Genomic DNA, 14,325 nt, shown 5'->3' on the forward strand with positions numbered 1-14,325 from the left:
TGATATCCATGATTTAGTAAATTTGTTAAAAACAAAGATATGCTGCAAGCAAAATAAAAATAATACATTATGTGAATAAAGAAAATGTTATAATTACCTTAGCGCAATATTATAATTACCTTATAAGAGAAAGTAATTTAAAATTTAATAAGTCGAATGAGTTATTTTTTTTTCTTCTGTTTTCATTATATTTAATTAATGAAGTATTATTTTATTTAGAAAGGTTGACTTTTTTTAATTAGACTTTTTATTAATAAAAATTTTTACTTATTTTTATTTTTATTTTTTTGTTAAATCTAAAAATCCTTGTAATAGATATGTTCTAATATATCATGATTACAATGTATCTAAAATTATCAGAGAACGTATATGAATTATCGTCTACAAAACATATTAGAAGAAAAACAATTTTTGCACGCACATACACACGCACACATACACAAACAATATATTTGTACAATATACTTGATCACAACTGAAGTTAGAAAAGTTGTTTCGCTAATTCTAAGCAGGATAATTCGTAAGAGCACTATGTATGAATCCTTCCATATAAGACGACACTTTTATGTTCATATCGATATAACATAAAAAATATTTTCGCCAAAAATACTAAATGTGAATTCGTAAAATGGAGCGTCGTTTTAAACCATAATTACGTTGATTGATGTTATCAGTAAATGTTGCCGTTTTAGTTTTATTATATGCAAGTAGTTGTTTGTCACATCGATCGATATCACAAGTTTTACTTCCGCTTTACTTCACTATAATTGTAAATTATATCCCATTATTTGATCATTTCGATTATTTTGCGTGATGTGGTAGCGAAACTACACTGAAAATGTAGAATATTATAAATGCGATATCTCTAATATATATTGAGGCGCAAAAAAAGGGGATTTTTCTTCGATTCCTCGACGAACACTTGCCTCTTTCATTTGCACTTTGACTTTTGAAGATGTCGTCCACGATGGAAGATTATTACGAAAAGATTACTCGAATTTTGTTAAAGATACTCGGTATATGGCCTTATCAGGATCCGAAATGGGCACGTATTCAAGGAATAATTATAATAAGTTTATATATGTCATTTTTATTTGCTCAGGTATTCCTTTATTTATCCCTTATTCTTTTATTTAAAGAATACTATCATATATATTATATGTATATATTGTTAATACCATTGTCATTTTTAGTTCGCCGTGTTTATCACGCACGAATGCACTGTAAACCTATTGATTGATGTATTTTCTTTCATTTTCCCTTCTATCTTGGCATTAATTATATATGGAGTACACTATTTTAACAGGGACTTTGTAAGTCAACTCAAATTTTATTTTGCTTTTGTATAAATCGATAACCATTATTTTAATAGTTAAAGGAACTAATGGATCTCATATTATATAATTGGAAATCCTGTGAAAATAATGCAGAAATCGCAATGTTGGATGATTACGCCTATATGGCAAAATTTATTACAAAAGTGTCTTTATGTAAGCATCGATTATAGATAATTTTTTATATATGTCTGTACATGTATAATTTAAAAATATATGTTAAATTAATAGAAGTTATAAATAGAAGTCACACATGGAAATTTAACGTGCTTAACATAATCACTAAAAACGTTATCGCATCTTTCATTATTTTACATTATGCAAATTCTAAGCGAGATTTTACAGTTAAATTTAAATAATAAAATTAATTGATAGACATCTCATATAGAATATTATAATTTAATTTTAATATTGTATTAAGTTTTACACATTACTTTTTTAGTAATCAATTCAATGAGATTTTTTTTAAGCGTTATTTTGTTGAGCTATTAAAATACAAGAATTATATTTTTATTGAATTAATTCTTAGAGTATAGAGACGTTAACCTTATATTAAAATATTAATTCATTCCGATATTTCTCAGGTTTTACTTGTATTGGTTCGTTTAGCATTATAATGTTTCATGCTATACCGATGGGTCTCAACATCATTTTAACTCGAAATGAGAGTCGAGTACCACATTTACATGTAATGTTGGAATATTTTGTCGATCAGTACAACTATTATTCTTTTATAATATTGCATGCATTGGTTTCCATGTGCTTGGGTATGATAACAATAGTAGCTACAGGAAGTATACTTTTGAATTGTGTTTTACACATTTGTGCAATGTTGAAAATAACCAAGTGAGAATTCAAATTATTTAAATGCAAAATAATTATGTAATATTATGATATATATAATATCGATTATTTACAGCTATCGAATGAAGACTATGATGGATCAAAATGTATTACAGATTTCTAATGAAGAAAAGGAGTATATAATTTATGAGAGATTAGTTCACGCTGTTGGCGTTCATATTAGAACTATGCAGTTCGTATATAGATTTCAGAAATCGCAAATTCTTTTTTCATTTTTCTTTAAGATTACAGATATTTAATGCAAAAATGATTATTTTTCAAAACTCCATAATTTTTTGTGTTAAACATTCCAGCGCATTTAAATTTAAAAGTACAAGCAAAAATTCTTTTAAAATTAATTACTAAATAATATTTTGTAAATTAAAATAAAGACGTGCACGTAAATTAATTGTTTAAATGTTTTATTTTAATTTTCGAGTTATATATATATATATATATATATATATATATATATTGATATTGATATTGATATCAATATTGATATAATCAAATTTTTTCGACTTACAATGTTCATTAATCTTTAATATTAATTTTTTTATAAAATGTTTATAAAACATTCTAAGATGCTAATTTATATAATATGAAGAAAATATTTAATTAATTAATTAATTAATCTTTTGTTTCTAAAATTAGATTAATGTTTGCTTGTATTTCATTAAACACGCTAGAAATATTTTTATAGCATTTTCCGTATTATATGAAATTTTTTTAATTACTAAAGGTTCTGCAGATTTTTTCTCTACAAGATAGCCACAATGGCTCTTGTTATAATGATAATCGTCGAAGCATCCTTAAGTATTAATTTGTTCCGAGTGAGTAATCATACCATGTACTTATCTTTAGGTACAATCTATTCCTTGTTTGAAGAATTTTTTATTTATTTAAAATAAATATTTAATTATACAATATAAGAGAGAGAGAGAGAGTGAAAGTGTATTCAAATATTGTTATTAAATATTGCAGTTTCTTAAGGTAATAACAGCATTCAATGATGTAGGCGAAATATTTCTATCGATTGTTCTCATCAGCATCCATTTCATTTCTATATTTATTGTCTGTCACATTGGTCAACAAATCATAGATCTTAATACTGATATTTATAAAACAATGTACGTATTCGTCTAAAAAAATATGTCTTATACAGGGTGAGTCTGATAAAAACTATATCACGTTTCTCTCGAAAACGAGTAGAAATAAATGGAAAGACACTCAATATCAAAATTGTAGAACATACAGATATACATGACCTTGAGTAATTTAGTATTCTTGGTTTATCAATTAAAATTTTCTTTTTTTAAACATGAAGTATTTTTGAGTTACTCCATCGATAGTACTTAATGAGCTTCATAACTTTTGTATCAGAGCATCTTTTCAAAAAGTTAATCATATTCACAAAATTAGAAATCAGAATAATATTTGGAAATCGATTGATTTCGGAAGAATAACATAGGGCCATCTCTATCGATCCTTTGTTTGAAAACATTAAGCTCTTGTTTTGTAATTATTTGAAAGATATACTGCTTTCTTTTAATATTTACATTTGACTTGTAAATGTATAATCAGCAAGTACACAGATCATATTGCGAACAAAGATTTCCTTTATATTTTGATAATTTGATGGATTTAAGATCTATTTTTAAAAAATATTATATTCTAATGAAAAAGTTTTTAATATTAATTATTTGCAGTAAACATTTATTGTACTAGTAAAAAAATCTGTCTCAAGCTCTCATTGTAAATAATTTTTTTTAAACAACTATATGTTTTCGTTACATAATTCCTTTCATTGTTTTATAAAAGTATTGAAATAAAATAATCGAAAAATAAATATTGTATAAGACGTTTTATAGTTTATGTCAAATTATGTCAAATTAAAGTAAATATCACACAATGATGAGATAAAAATTTTTATTATCAAAAAAAAAATATATATATATATATATATATATATATATATATATATATATATTACTTTCGATTTCGGTTAGTTTTGATATGTTCTGTAAAATCACAGTAACATCAATCGATCAAGCGTATTTTGATAATAAAAATTTTTATCTCATCATTGTGTGATATTTATGAATAAAAGAGGTAGTAAAACTCTTTGCTTTTCAAAATTTATAGATACAATTTGCCATGGTATACAGCTTCTCGGAATACACGAAAACTATTGTTATTGTCATTTCTATTACAAAATGGTAGTAAAGATCTATGTCTGACATTCAAAGGTGTACTTGTTGCTTCGCACGAATGCTGCAAAATGGTAATGAATGTATCGCAATCAACACTACACACAGCATAATCATAAAAAAAAAATAAAAAAAATATTTATTTTAGATTATAACATCATCACTATCGTTTTTCACAGTTCTTTATTCTATCTAATGAAAACAAATTATCACATGAATATTAATAGTCAGTGTTAGAAATTTGACAAAATTAATAAAAACGCTATTTCACATGATTTTGTATGTGTACATTATGATTTTATTATAAAAAATAAAGTAGCTTATAAAGACTTATTCTTATGAAAAGTAAAATGCTAAAAGATCAATGCCAAATATATATGTATATATATTTGGCATTGATCTTTTAGCATTTTACTTTTATATATATATATATATATATATATATATATATATATATATATATATATATATATATATATATATATATACGCGATATACATCTCATAAATTCATGATGTCTGTTGGACAATATTAAATTTCTGTCTTTGTAATTGTGTGACCACTTTTTTTTGTTTATATTATATTTAGATTAAATTATCAATTAAATATATAAAGTAGATTGACAATTTAAATTACTTCAATTCTATTTCTGCTATTTATATTGCTGCTAATATTTTATGCGACTCTCCCTGATAATTTTTAACTAAAATATCTTTTTTTCTCGAATATACTTTTATTAGGGAGGACTGAATCTCTAATATATTCAAAAGTAACGTACAACTGTCTAAATATTGTAATATTAAGATTAAAAGGAAAATTATTTGCAATTATTTGTCAATTTCACAGTGAAAATAAATGTGAGAACATCATCATGTGCATTAGCTAGGAAAAAGGACCCTTTTTCTAAACCTAGCAATTGAAATAATGTGTACTTTTATTAGCTTGCGTGTGAAAAATACAAGGATTATGAAGGGAGTCATATGGTAACATGAGAACTGATGCATCACATATCATTCTCATGCAATCATATAATGATAAAAAAATATCCATTTATTCGCGACGATATTTATCAGTTACAATCATCTCGAACGGAATTCAATATGAAAGGTATTAAAATTCCTAATATAAGTGCATTAGGATTTTACCTAAGAACTTTCGCATATGACATTTATAACACACACACAAAAGACTTTAAAAAGATTTAGAAACATCTTTTTACTTTAATTTTTTATTATAGTAAATTTTAAGTTTTGTGATTATGAAATATATAATCTTAATATATATTAAATATACATATTATGTTATCACTAATATATGATTTTTTTTATTTTCAGGTAAGTATGAACTAAGATACTATCGAACAAGAATGCTGCATGTACTTCTGCGGTGAGTAAAGTATGAATGTGTATAAAATTGCATTAAGAAAAAATAATTTTTTCTTAAGAAGTATAAATTACATCGTCTTTACATTCGTATAAGAATTACTATTTGTCTTATAAAAGAATAAGAAAATAAGAAAATAGATACTATTTAAATATTTATTTTTTTTTTTCATTTTTGTTTATCATTATACATTTTCTGATGTCCTTAAATGATATATATATATATATATATATATATATATATATATATATATATATATCGCGAAACTTGTCTCATTAATTCTGATGGGTAAGAATAGTAATGTTACGGTTCCATATATGTAGTGATATAATTTGTGACGAAGGTAATGTCAGTATAGTATGTGTATGCGATAATGTGTATGTATAACATCAATTTTTTACATAAGTTTTTTGTGATCTTTGTAACGAGATAAAAAATATTCGAATATATATTCAATATGAAATGTCGTTTAAATTCTTTACGTATTTAGGTATAAATTAGACTTTGATATCAATTAGATTTTTCTCAGGCTTATGCTGTTTTGCATTAACCGTGCTCCTAATACTTCAAACTTTTCTGCTAATATTTGATTTTGTATCACCATTGAACGAATCACGTCCCTGCCAATTTTTTGTCGCCACGGAATACTTTTTCAATCAAGAGAAATATGTATACGCTATACTATTACATCATAGCCTAGCTATATCCATAGGAGCAATCACGTTGTGTAGTACCAGTTCGACATTGTTAATGTCTGTCCTACACATATGTGCGCTGTTTAATATCGCAAGGTAATATTAATTACACTTGTTTGTTAAATCAAAATATGTCTAAATGGATTTATACAGTCATCGTATAGAGAATGCGATGAAGTGGAACATATTAACAATATCTGATCCTAAAAGAGAGCATCTCCTTTATCGGAAGATTGTACATGCAGTTATTGTACATCGTAGGGCCATCGAGTGAGTGGTTTTATTTTTTATAGCTATAAAACTTTGCACTCTGTTTTTTTTGTGTTATTCTTAACTCATTAAAAAAACAGTTGATTGATTTTAAAACCGCGTTATTGTTACTACATGTTTAATATTAAATTGTTTATTAATATATTTTTGCATTAAGTGACATCACAATAAAATTTTATTAAAATTAAAATTACAATTAAATTATTATTAAAATTAAGTACACACAATTAAAATTAAGTACATTTAGAGAAAAATGAAAATATGTTAAAAATTTGCAATTTGTTTCAAATATGTGTTTGATGAACGTACATATTTAGATTCTTAAAAACATATTTTTGAAATATAGAACTATATATAGATAAATGTGCGGTAATTAAATATAAAGAATACATCACAGGTCAGAATCACATATATTTATCACGAGAACATAGAAAACTGAATATATCAAAATTTGTGCCTATCTATATCGATAATGTAACAATTCTAATACTTAACCTTTCGTTGAAGGTTTACTAAATTCTTAACAACTGAATTTGTGGTATTATATGCTATTTTGATCTTAGTTGGCGTCTGCTCTTTAAGTTTAACTCTTTTACAAGTAAGCAATATCTTTCTTATCTATTTTGTGCTTAATTGACTTTTTTTAAGTAGCATTTCGTCGTAGTTTCTTCAATTGATTACATTAACGAATAATATCACAGAAGCATTCATATTTGCTTTGTTAATTTTGGTTCATTTGACTTATATGTTCGGTGCCAATTATGCGGGACAAATAATAACAGATCATGGAATAAAGCTGTTCAAAGCAACGTGAGTAGTGTGTTTTATTTTTGCAATTATATTTATATCGATTCTTACATAAATCTATTTCTTAAAACTAATTTAAATCGATTATATATAAATATTTTTCTAATACTTTTAAACATATAATTAATTTAATAATTAGATTACAAAAACATGTTTTGTTTTAATGTTTTTTACTAGTTATTTCCATTACCATTATTATTATTTTTCACAAACATTTAAAATTTATAGTTATAATGGAATGTGGTATGCAGCACCATTGCATACACAGAAAATGTTATTATTTATAATGAAAAAAGGAATGATAAACGTCAATTTAAGACTCGGGAGCGTATTTACTGCTTCCTTGGAAGATTTCGCTATGGTAAAGTTAAAAATTTTTCTTTAAAAACCAAGTATAATATCGAATTAAGTAGATTTAATGAGTAGTTTAATCCTTTTAAGTTTGATCCTTTTTAGCTCACGAATGCCGCAGTATCATATTTCGCAGTGATTTATTCTACGCGACAATAACGAACTAGGAAGAATAATTCATTATTTATCGGCTAAATCTTTAAATTAACAGTGCGCGTGCGCGCAAATAGACACACACATACATGCACACACAAGAAAAGATGAATATACCTATATGTATATGCACAAATTTCTGTAGTTTAATGTAAAATATAAATATAAATATATATTCTTTCAATCTTTTGATATTTATTTTGATCTAAATACTAATAAATAGGCAAATCAAATCGAAGATATTGCTAGAAGTCTAATCTAATTCGAAAGGAACATATCGATAATCAAACGTCGAAACGATTATTTTAATGAACTTAAATAATAACATGGACGCAGTACAATTAAGTAATAAGTAATTATATAGTTTAATATCTTTTTTTAAACATATATTTTCTTCAATTTTATTAATTTTTTATTTATACATTATTTAAGCTAATTACAAATATTGCTGAAAACTTATCATGTTCTTATTTATGTTTAAATTAATTAAAACGATAAGAATGCAAAATGTTGTGTATATTAATGTATTAGATTCGTTTCATTGATAAATTTTATTAGCATAATTTTTGAAGGATAGGAAGAATCTATACATCATTCATATTTTATATCATAGAGCATACATTCTTCTATATATATATATATATATATATATATATATATATATATATATATATTATATCATAGAGCATACATTCTTCTATATATATATATCAAAAATTAAGTCTAAATCAAATGCTAATATGATCATAGTTGGCATCAGCTCTTTAAGTTTCAATCTTTTTCAAAGCAAGTTCAGTAAGTAATATCTTTTTGTCTTTTTTCCTCTTTCCTTCCATCTTTATTCTTCTACTTAATTATGGACTGATCATTGAGTAATAATCCATCGTAGTTTCTTCAAATGGTAATATTAAAAAACAATATCAATGAAGCATTTATATTCGGAATATTTATAATTACTCATTTAACATATTTGTTCTTCGCTGATTATGCCGAACAAGAAGTAACAGATCATGATATAAAATTCTTTAAAGCAATATGAGTATCGTATTTTATAACACTTTTGAAAAGTTTATATTTATAAATTTAGTCTACACAATTCTGATTCTAGCAGTAAAAAAATTCTTTTTTAAGTAACAATCTAAAAAAATTTTTTTCTAGATTATTAACATTTAAAAATTAAAGTTATAATAATTATAGTTAGCACATATTGTATACATAAAAATTATTACTATTTATAATGCGAAAAAAGACGATAAATATCACTGTAAAATGTGAAAGCATATTTATTGCATCTTTGGAGGGTTTTGCTATGGTAAAATTAAACATTTTTTGATAACAAAAGAAAATCTAATTAATGTGCAATATACAAGCTTTATGTATCTTTTTCAGCTCACTATTACAGTGCTATCTTATTTTATAGTAATTTTATTAGATAATAAATCGTGAAATCAAAATTCATTATTCGAGTAGATCTGTTTCAAATGAATATAGTTATGCACAACATTTGAGCATTGTAAATTTGATGTAGCTAAAGTAATATATTAAATAAACGTACATTATTTTATTCCTAACAATTATACAATACTAAATTATGCTATGCTAATAAATAGATAATCCATCAAAAAGAAACATGTCTGAATAATTAGATTAGGTAATTATTTTTTTGCAACATTTAATAATAATAATAATAATGTTATTATTATTTTATATACATATATATTTTTTCAAATCACACATATGACACAATGCAACATATTTTGCTGCAATTAAAACTTTATATAAATATTTATTTTAATAAGTAAGCATATTATAATAAAAAGATCGATCAAACTCATCTGTCACTATATGATAATTTTGATGATATTTTGGTTTATAACTTTCTTAAAAAAATATAACTAAAAAATAAAAGCCGCGATTATAGATTATATATATATATATATATATATATATATATATATATATATATATATATATATATATATATATATATATAATAATGAACACGAGTGAATTACCTTGAATTTGTTTTTAAATATAGTTTACGCTCTACCTTGTATAATCTCTCTCTCTCTCTCTCTCTCTCTCTCTCTCTCTCTCTCTCTCACTCTGATATAAAGTGAGTGACACTTCTTACAATGCACCGATAAAAACTGAAACTTTTTTTCAAATCGAAACTTTTTTTGAAAATCGAACAAGAAATTATAGCAACTATAATTTGCAATTTACGCAAAACAATTTTTAATATGATAAATTTTAACAATGTTTTCAAATTAAGATAATTTCGACTAATTCACCTTTGCCTATACCATAAATATGAATAATTTATCTCCTACTGTTAGAAAGCTATAATCACTATTTTACAACTATCGTTGTGTGATAATATCAATTTGAAAAATTTATGAACAATTTTGAACGAAATAATGCGAAAATACAAGGTCTGTGTCATAGTTGTGTCGCAACTCTTGTGTAAGATGCACGTGACAGAAGAATATTATAACAAAATCAATCGAGTAGTTCTTAAGATACTTGGTTTATGGCCTTATCAGCAATTATATTTCGCGGGAATACAAAAACTATTTTTTATCATTATTCTTTCAACATTTATTCTTGTCCAGGTATATCAACCTACTTATAATTTTGGAGTAAATGATGACATTTATATTAAATGCACATTTTAATAAATAAATTTAATAATACGAGTAAAATATATAAAATAAAATTTTATATGAATTATCTTTATATAAAAAAATTAATTTAAAAAGTTGTAAAATTAATACCACGCTATTTATATTTATGGTTTTTTAATCATAAATAAAATTGTGTCACAGTGTCGAATTCATTTAGAATATACAATAGAGGTTATTAATACACACAACTATTAATACACACACAAACCAAAAAACTTAAAAAGTCATTCCAAAAAATATAAAATATAAACGATAATTTATTACATAGGATTTAATAAAGATTGGACTATTGCTCGTCAGGGAGTAAATGTTTAGCTATGCATTTTTGGATTCTTGTTTTTTCATTATCGTGCAATATTCGATGCTGGCAAGTCTAGACCACACATCTCACATTTTAGCTGCATCATAGATGCGCTTATTTGCCACATCCTTTTTAATTAATATTTCAATGATTATTGTAAAGATATTGTAAAATGATAAAGAGCTTTTCAATTTAGCTTATGGCGCTCTAGAGCGTTGGTAAAATCTTTAACAATTATTCTACATAATTAATAAACTTTTATTAATAATTATATGTATAATAAATATTTATTATGTAAATTTTTTTAAATTTACGTCATTTGAATTCATTTTTGGAATAAAATAATATTAATGAAATGCATTCTAGCATGTGTAAAATATATTTTGTTGATAGATAGAAATAATTTATTATTACAACTTCTAAATATGTGTGTTATTCTTAGTTACTACTATTCATCACCACGCAATACAACACGAACCTCCTCTTCAAGATTCTCTCATTTGTCTTGCCTATTCTTTTCGGCACTGTAAAGTATTGCTTTTTTATTATACGAGCTGACAGTGTAAGTTTAAAACAGTATAAGAGTAATTTTTTTCGAACATATTGTTGTAACCTTGATACAACAAATTGTATTTTAATATAAGGAAAAGTGGAATAAATAGGTGAAGCAAATGCTGGAGCGGCACCGAGACAACTGGAAATTTTTTAAAGATAAACTGGAAATTGGTATTATAGAGAAATATTCTTATATCGCGAGACTTATGTCAATAATTCTGATGGGTAAGAATAGTAATGTTACCGCGTCTTTTATATATATAGAGTCATATAGTTTGTAATAAAGATAATATCAATATAATACATGCAGCGCGCATATATAATATCAATTTTTCAATTATCAATCATAGTTTTTTGTGATCTTTGTAATTAACGAGATAAAAAATATTCGAATATATATTCGATATGAAATGTCGTTTAAATTCTTTACGTATTTAGTATAAATTAGACTTTGATATCAATTAGATTTTTCTCAGGCTCATGCTGTTCTGTATTAACCGTGCTCCTAATACTTCAAACTTTTCCGCTAATATTTGATTTTATATTACCTTTGAACGAGTCACGTTCTTGGCAATTTTTCGTCGTTACGGAATATTTTTTTAATCAAGAGAAATATGTGTACGCAATACTATTACATCATATCCTAGCTGTATCCACAGCAGCAGTCACAGTGTATAGCGCCAGTTCGACATTCTTAATGTTTATCCTACATATATGTGCTCTATTTAATATCGCAAGGTAATATTAATTGCACTTGTTTGTTAAATCGAAATATGTCTAAATGGATTTATACAGTCATCATATAGAAAATGCGATGAAGTGGAACATATTAGCAATATCTGATCCTAAAAGAGAGCATCTCCTTTACCAGAGGATTGTACACGCAGTTATTGTACATCGTAGAGCCATCGAGTGAGTGGTTTTATTTTTTTATTGCTATAAAACTTTGCACTCTGTTTTTTTGTGTTATTCTTAACTCTTAAAACCGCGTTATTGTTACTACATGTTTAATATTAAATTGTTTATTAATATATTTTTACATTAAGTGAAATCACAATAAAATTTTATGAGCAATTAAAATTAAAATTAAGTACTTTTCAAAAAATGAAAATATATTAAAGATTTGCAATTTCTAACATACATATTTAGAATATACATATTTAGATTGTTAAAAATATATTATCTTTTTGAAGTATGGAACTTTATATAGATAATTACCATCAGGATTAAACGTACAATCACAGAATCACATTTATTTATCACATGGAACAAAAAAAATGAATATATCAATGTTTGCATCTATCTATATTGATAATAATGTAACAATTTTATATTGATAATATAACAATTCTAATACTTAACATCTCGTTGAAGGTTTACTAAGTTTTTCACATCTGAATTTGCGGTATTATTTGCTATTCTGGTCTTAGTTGGTGTCAGCTCTTTAAGTTTAACTCTTTTACAAGTAAGCAGTATTTTTTCTTATCTATTTTGCTTAATTGACTTTTCTTTAAGTGCCATTTCATTGTAGTTTCTTCAATTGATAACATTAACGGGTAATATCACAGAGACATTCGTATTTGCTTTGTTAATTTTTATTCATTTAACTTATATGTTCTGTGCCAATTATGCGGGACAAATAATAACAGATCATGGAATAAAGCTGTTTAAAGCAACGTGAGTAATGTGTTTTTTTTTTGCAACTTTATTCCGTACCGATTCTCATATATCCATCTGTTAATTTTGGTTTAAATCAATTGTATAAAATATTTTTCTAATACTTTTAAATATATAGTTAATATAATAATTAGATTAGAAAAATATGTTAAGTTTTTTTGCTAATTATTTTATTTCATTTAAAATTTACAGTTATAATGGAATGTGGTACGCAGCACCACTGCATACACAGAAAATGTTATTATTTATAATGCAAGAAGGAATGGTGGATATCACTATAAAATGCGGTGGCATATTTGCTGCTTCCTTGGAAGGTTTTGCTGCGGTAAAATTAAAAGCTTTTTTTAAAACAAATTATAATGTCGAACTAACAGACTTATCGAGTAGTTTAATAATTCGCATCCTTTTTAGCTCACGAATGCCGCAGTATCCTACTTCACAGTGATTTATTCTACGCGATAATAATGAACTAGGATAATTCATTATTTATCGGCTAGATGTTTAAATTAACATAACACATAATACACACATACACACACACATACACGCACACACATAGATCTATACACACAAAGAAAAGATAAATATACATATATGTCCATTACAAATTTCTGCAATTTTATGTACTATATAAATATATATTCTTTCAATCTTATTTCCAAATACTAATTCTAAATACTTCACTCTTATTTCCAAATATTAATAAATTTAATAAGGCAAATCTTCAAAGAGATTGATAGAAGTATAATCTAGGTTGAGAGTAATATACCGATAATCAAACGTCGAAACAGTTATTTTAATCATATATAAGTTATTAAATAATAACATGGACACAAAATATAGAATGCGGTAACATATTTACTGCTTCCTTAAAAGGTTTTGCTACGTAAAATTGAAAGTTGTTTTTTTTTTAAATAAATTATAATGTCGATTTAACGAAGACGATTACCAAATATATAGTATTGATTTAACGAGCAATTTAATATACGTGTCCTTTTTTAACTCGTAAATGCTATCTTACTTCATAGTGATTTATTCTATACGCGATAATAATTAGAA

General features: G+C 24.9%; 3 protein-coding genes and 1 long non-coding RNA gene across 4 annotated transcripts in view; all 4 read left to right on the forward strand.

Annotated features, from left to right (window-relative positions):
• The window catches only part of Alpha-man-ia (alpha-Mannosidase class I a), a 478,743-nt gene that overhangs the window by 330,507 nt on the left and 133,911 nt on the right, over positions 1–14,325 (forward strand). The gene's annotated exons all lie outside the window — the stretch shown is intronic.
• LOC145972545 (uncharacterized) lies at positions 963–1,486 on the forward strand. Its single transcript, XR_014439204.1, has 3 exons — positions 963–1,102; positions 1,194–1,313; positions 1,373–1,486. It is a non-coding gene; the product is annotated as an uncharacterized LOC145972545 (long non-coding RNA).
• Positions 2,954–8,511, forward strand: LOC145971817 (uncharacterized). Its single transcript, XM_083099877.1, has 7 exons — positions 2,954–3,010; positions 6,272–6,561; positions 6,619–6,735; positions 7,243–7,333; positions 7,400–7,545; positions 7,771–7,903; positions 7,999–8,511. The coding sequence occupies exons 1-7, from the start codon at positions 2,954–2,956 to the stop codon at positions 8,050–8,052; spliced, it is 888 nt and encodes a 295-aa protein (XP_082956003.1). The 3' UTR covers positions 8,053–8,511.
• LOC145972522 (uncharacterized) lies at positions 10,442–13,921 on the forward strand. Its single transcript, XM_083101241.1, has 9 exons — positions 10,442–10,661; positions 11,477–11,596; positions 11,697–11,814; positions 12,066–12,327; positions 12,385–12,501; positions 12,964–13,054; positions 13,121–13,266; positions 13,459–13,591; positions 13,678–13,921. Exons 1-9 carry the CDS (start codon positions 10,467–10,469, stop codon positions 13,726–13,728), a joined length of 1,233 nt encoding a protein of 410 aa, XP_082957367.1. The 5' UTR covers positions 10,442–10,466; the 3' UTR covers positions 13,729–13,921.

Source organism: Camponotus vicinus, unplaced genomic scaffold (genome assembly GCF_025532165.1).
Source record: "Camponotus vicinus isolate PSW18456_S1 unplaced genomic scaffold, iyCamVici1.0 SCAF_5, whole genome shotgun sequence".
NCBI classification, from domain to species: Eukaryota; Metazoa; Arthropoda; class Insecta; order Hymenoptera; family Formicidae; genus Camponotus; species Camponotus vicinus.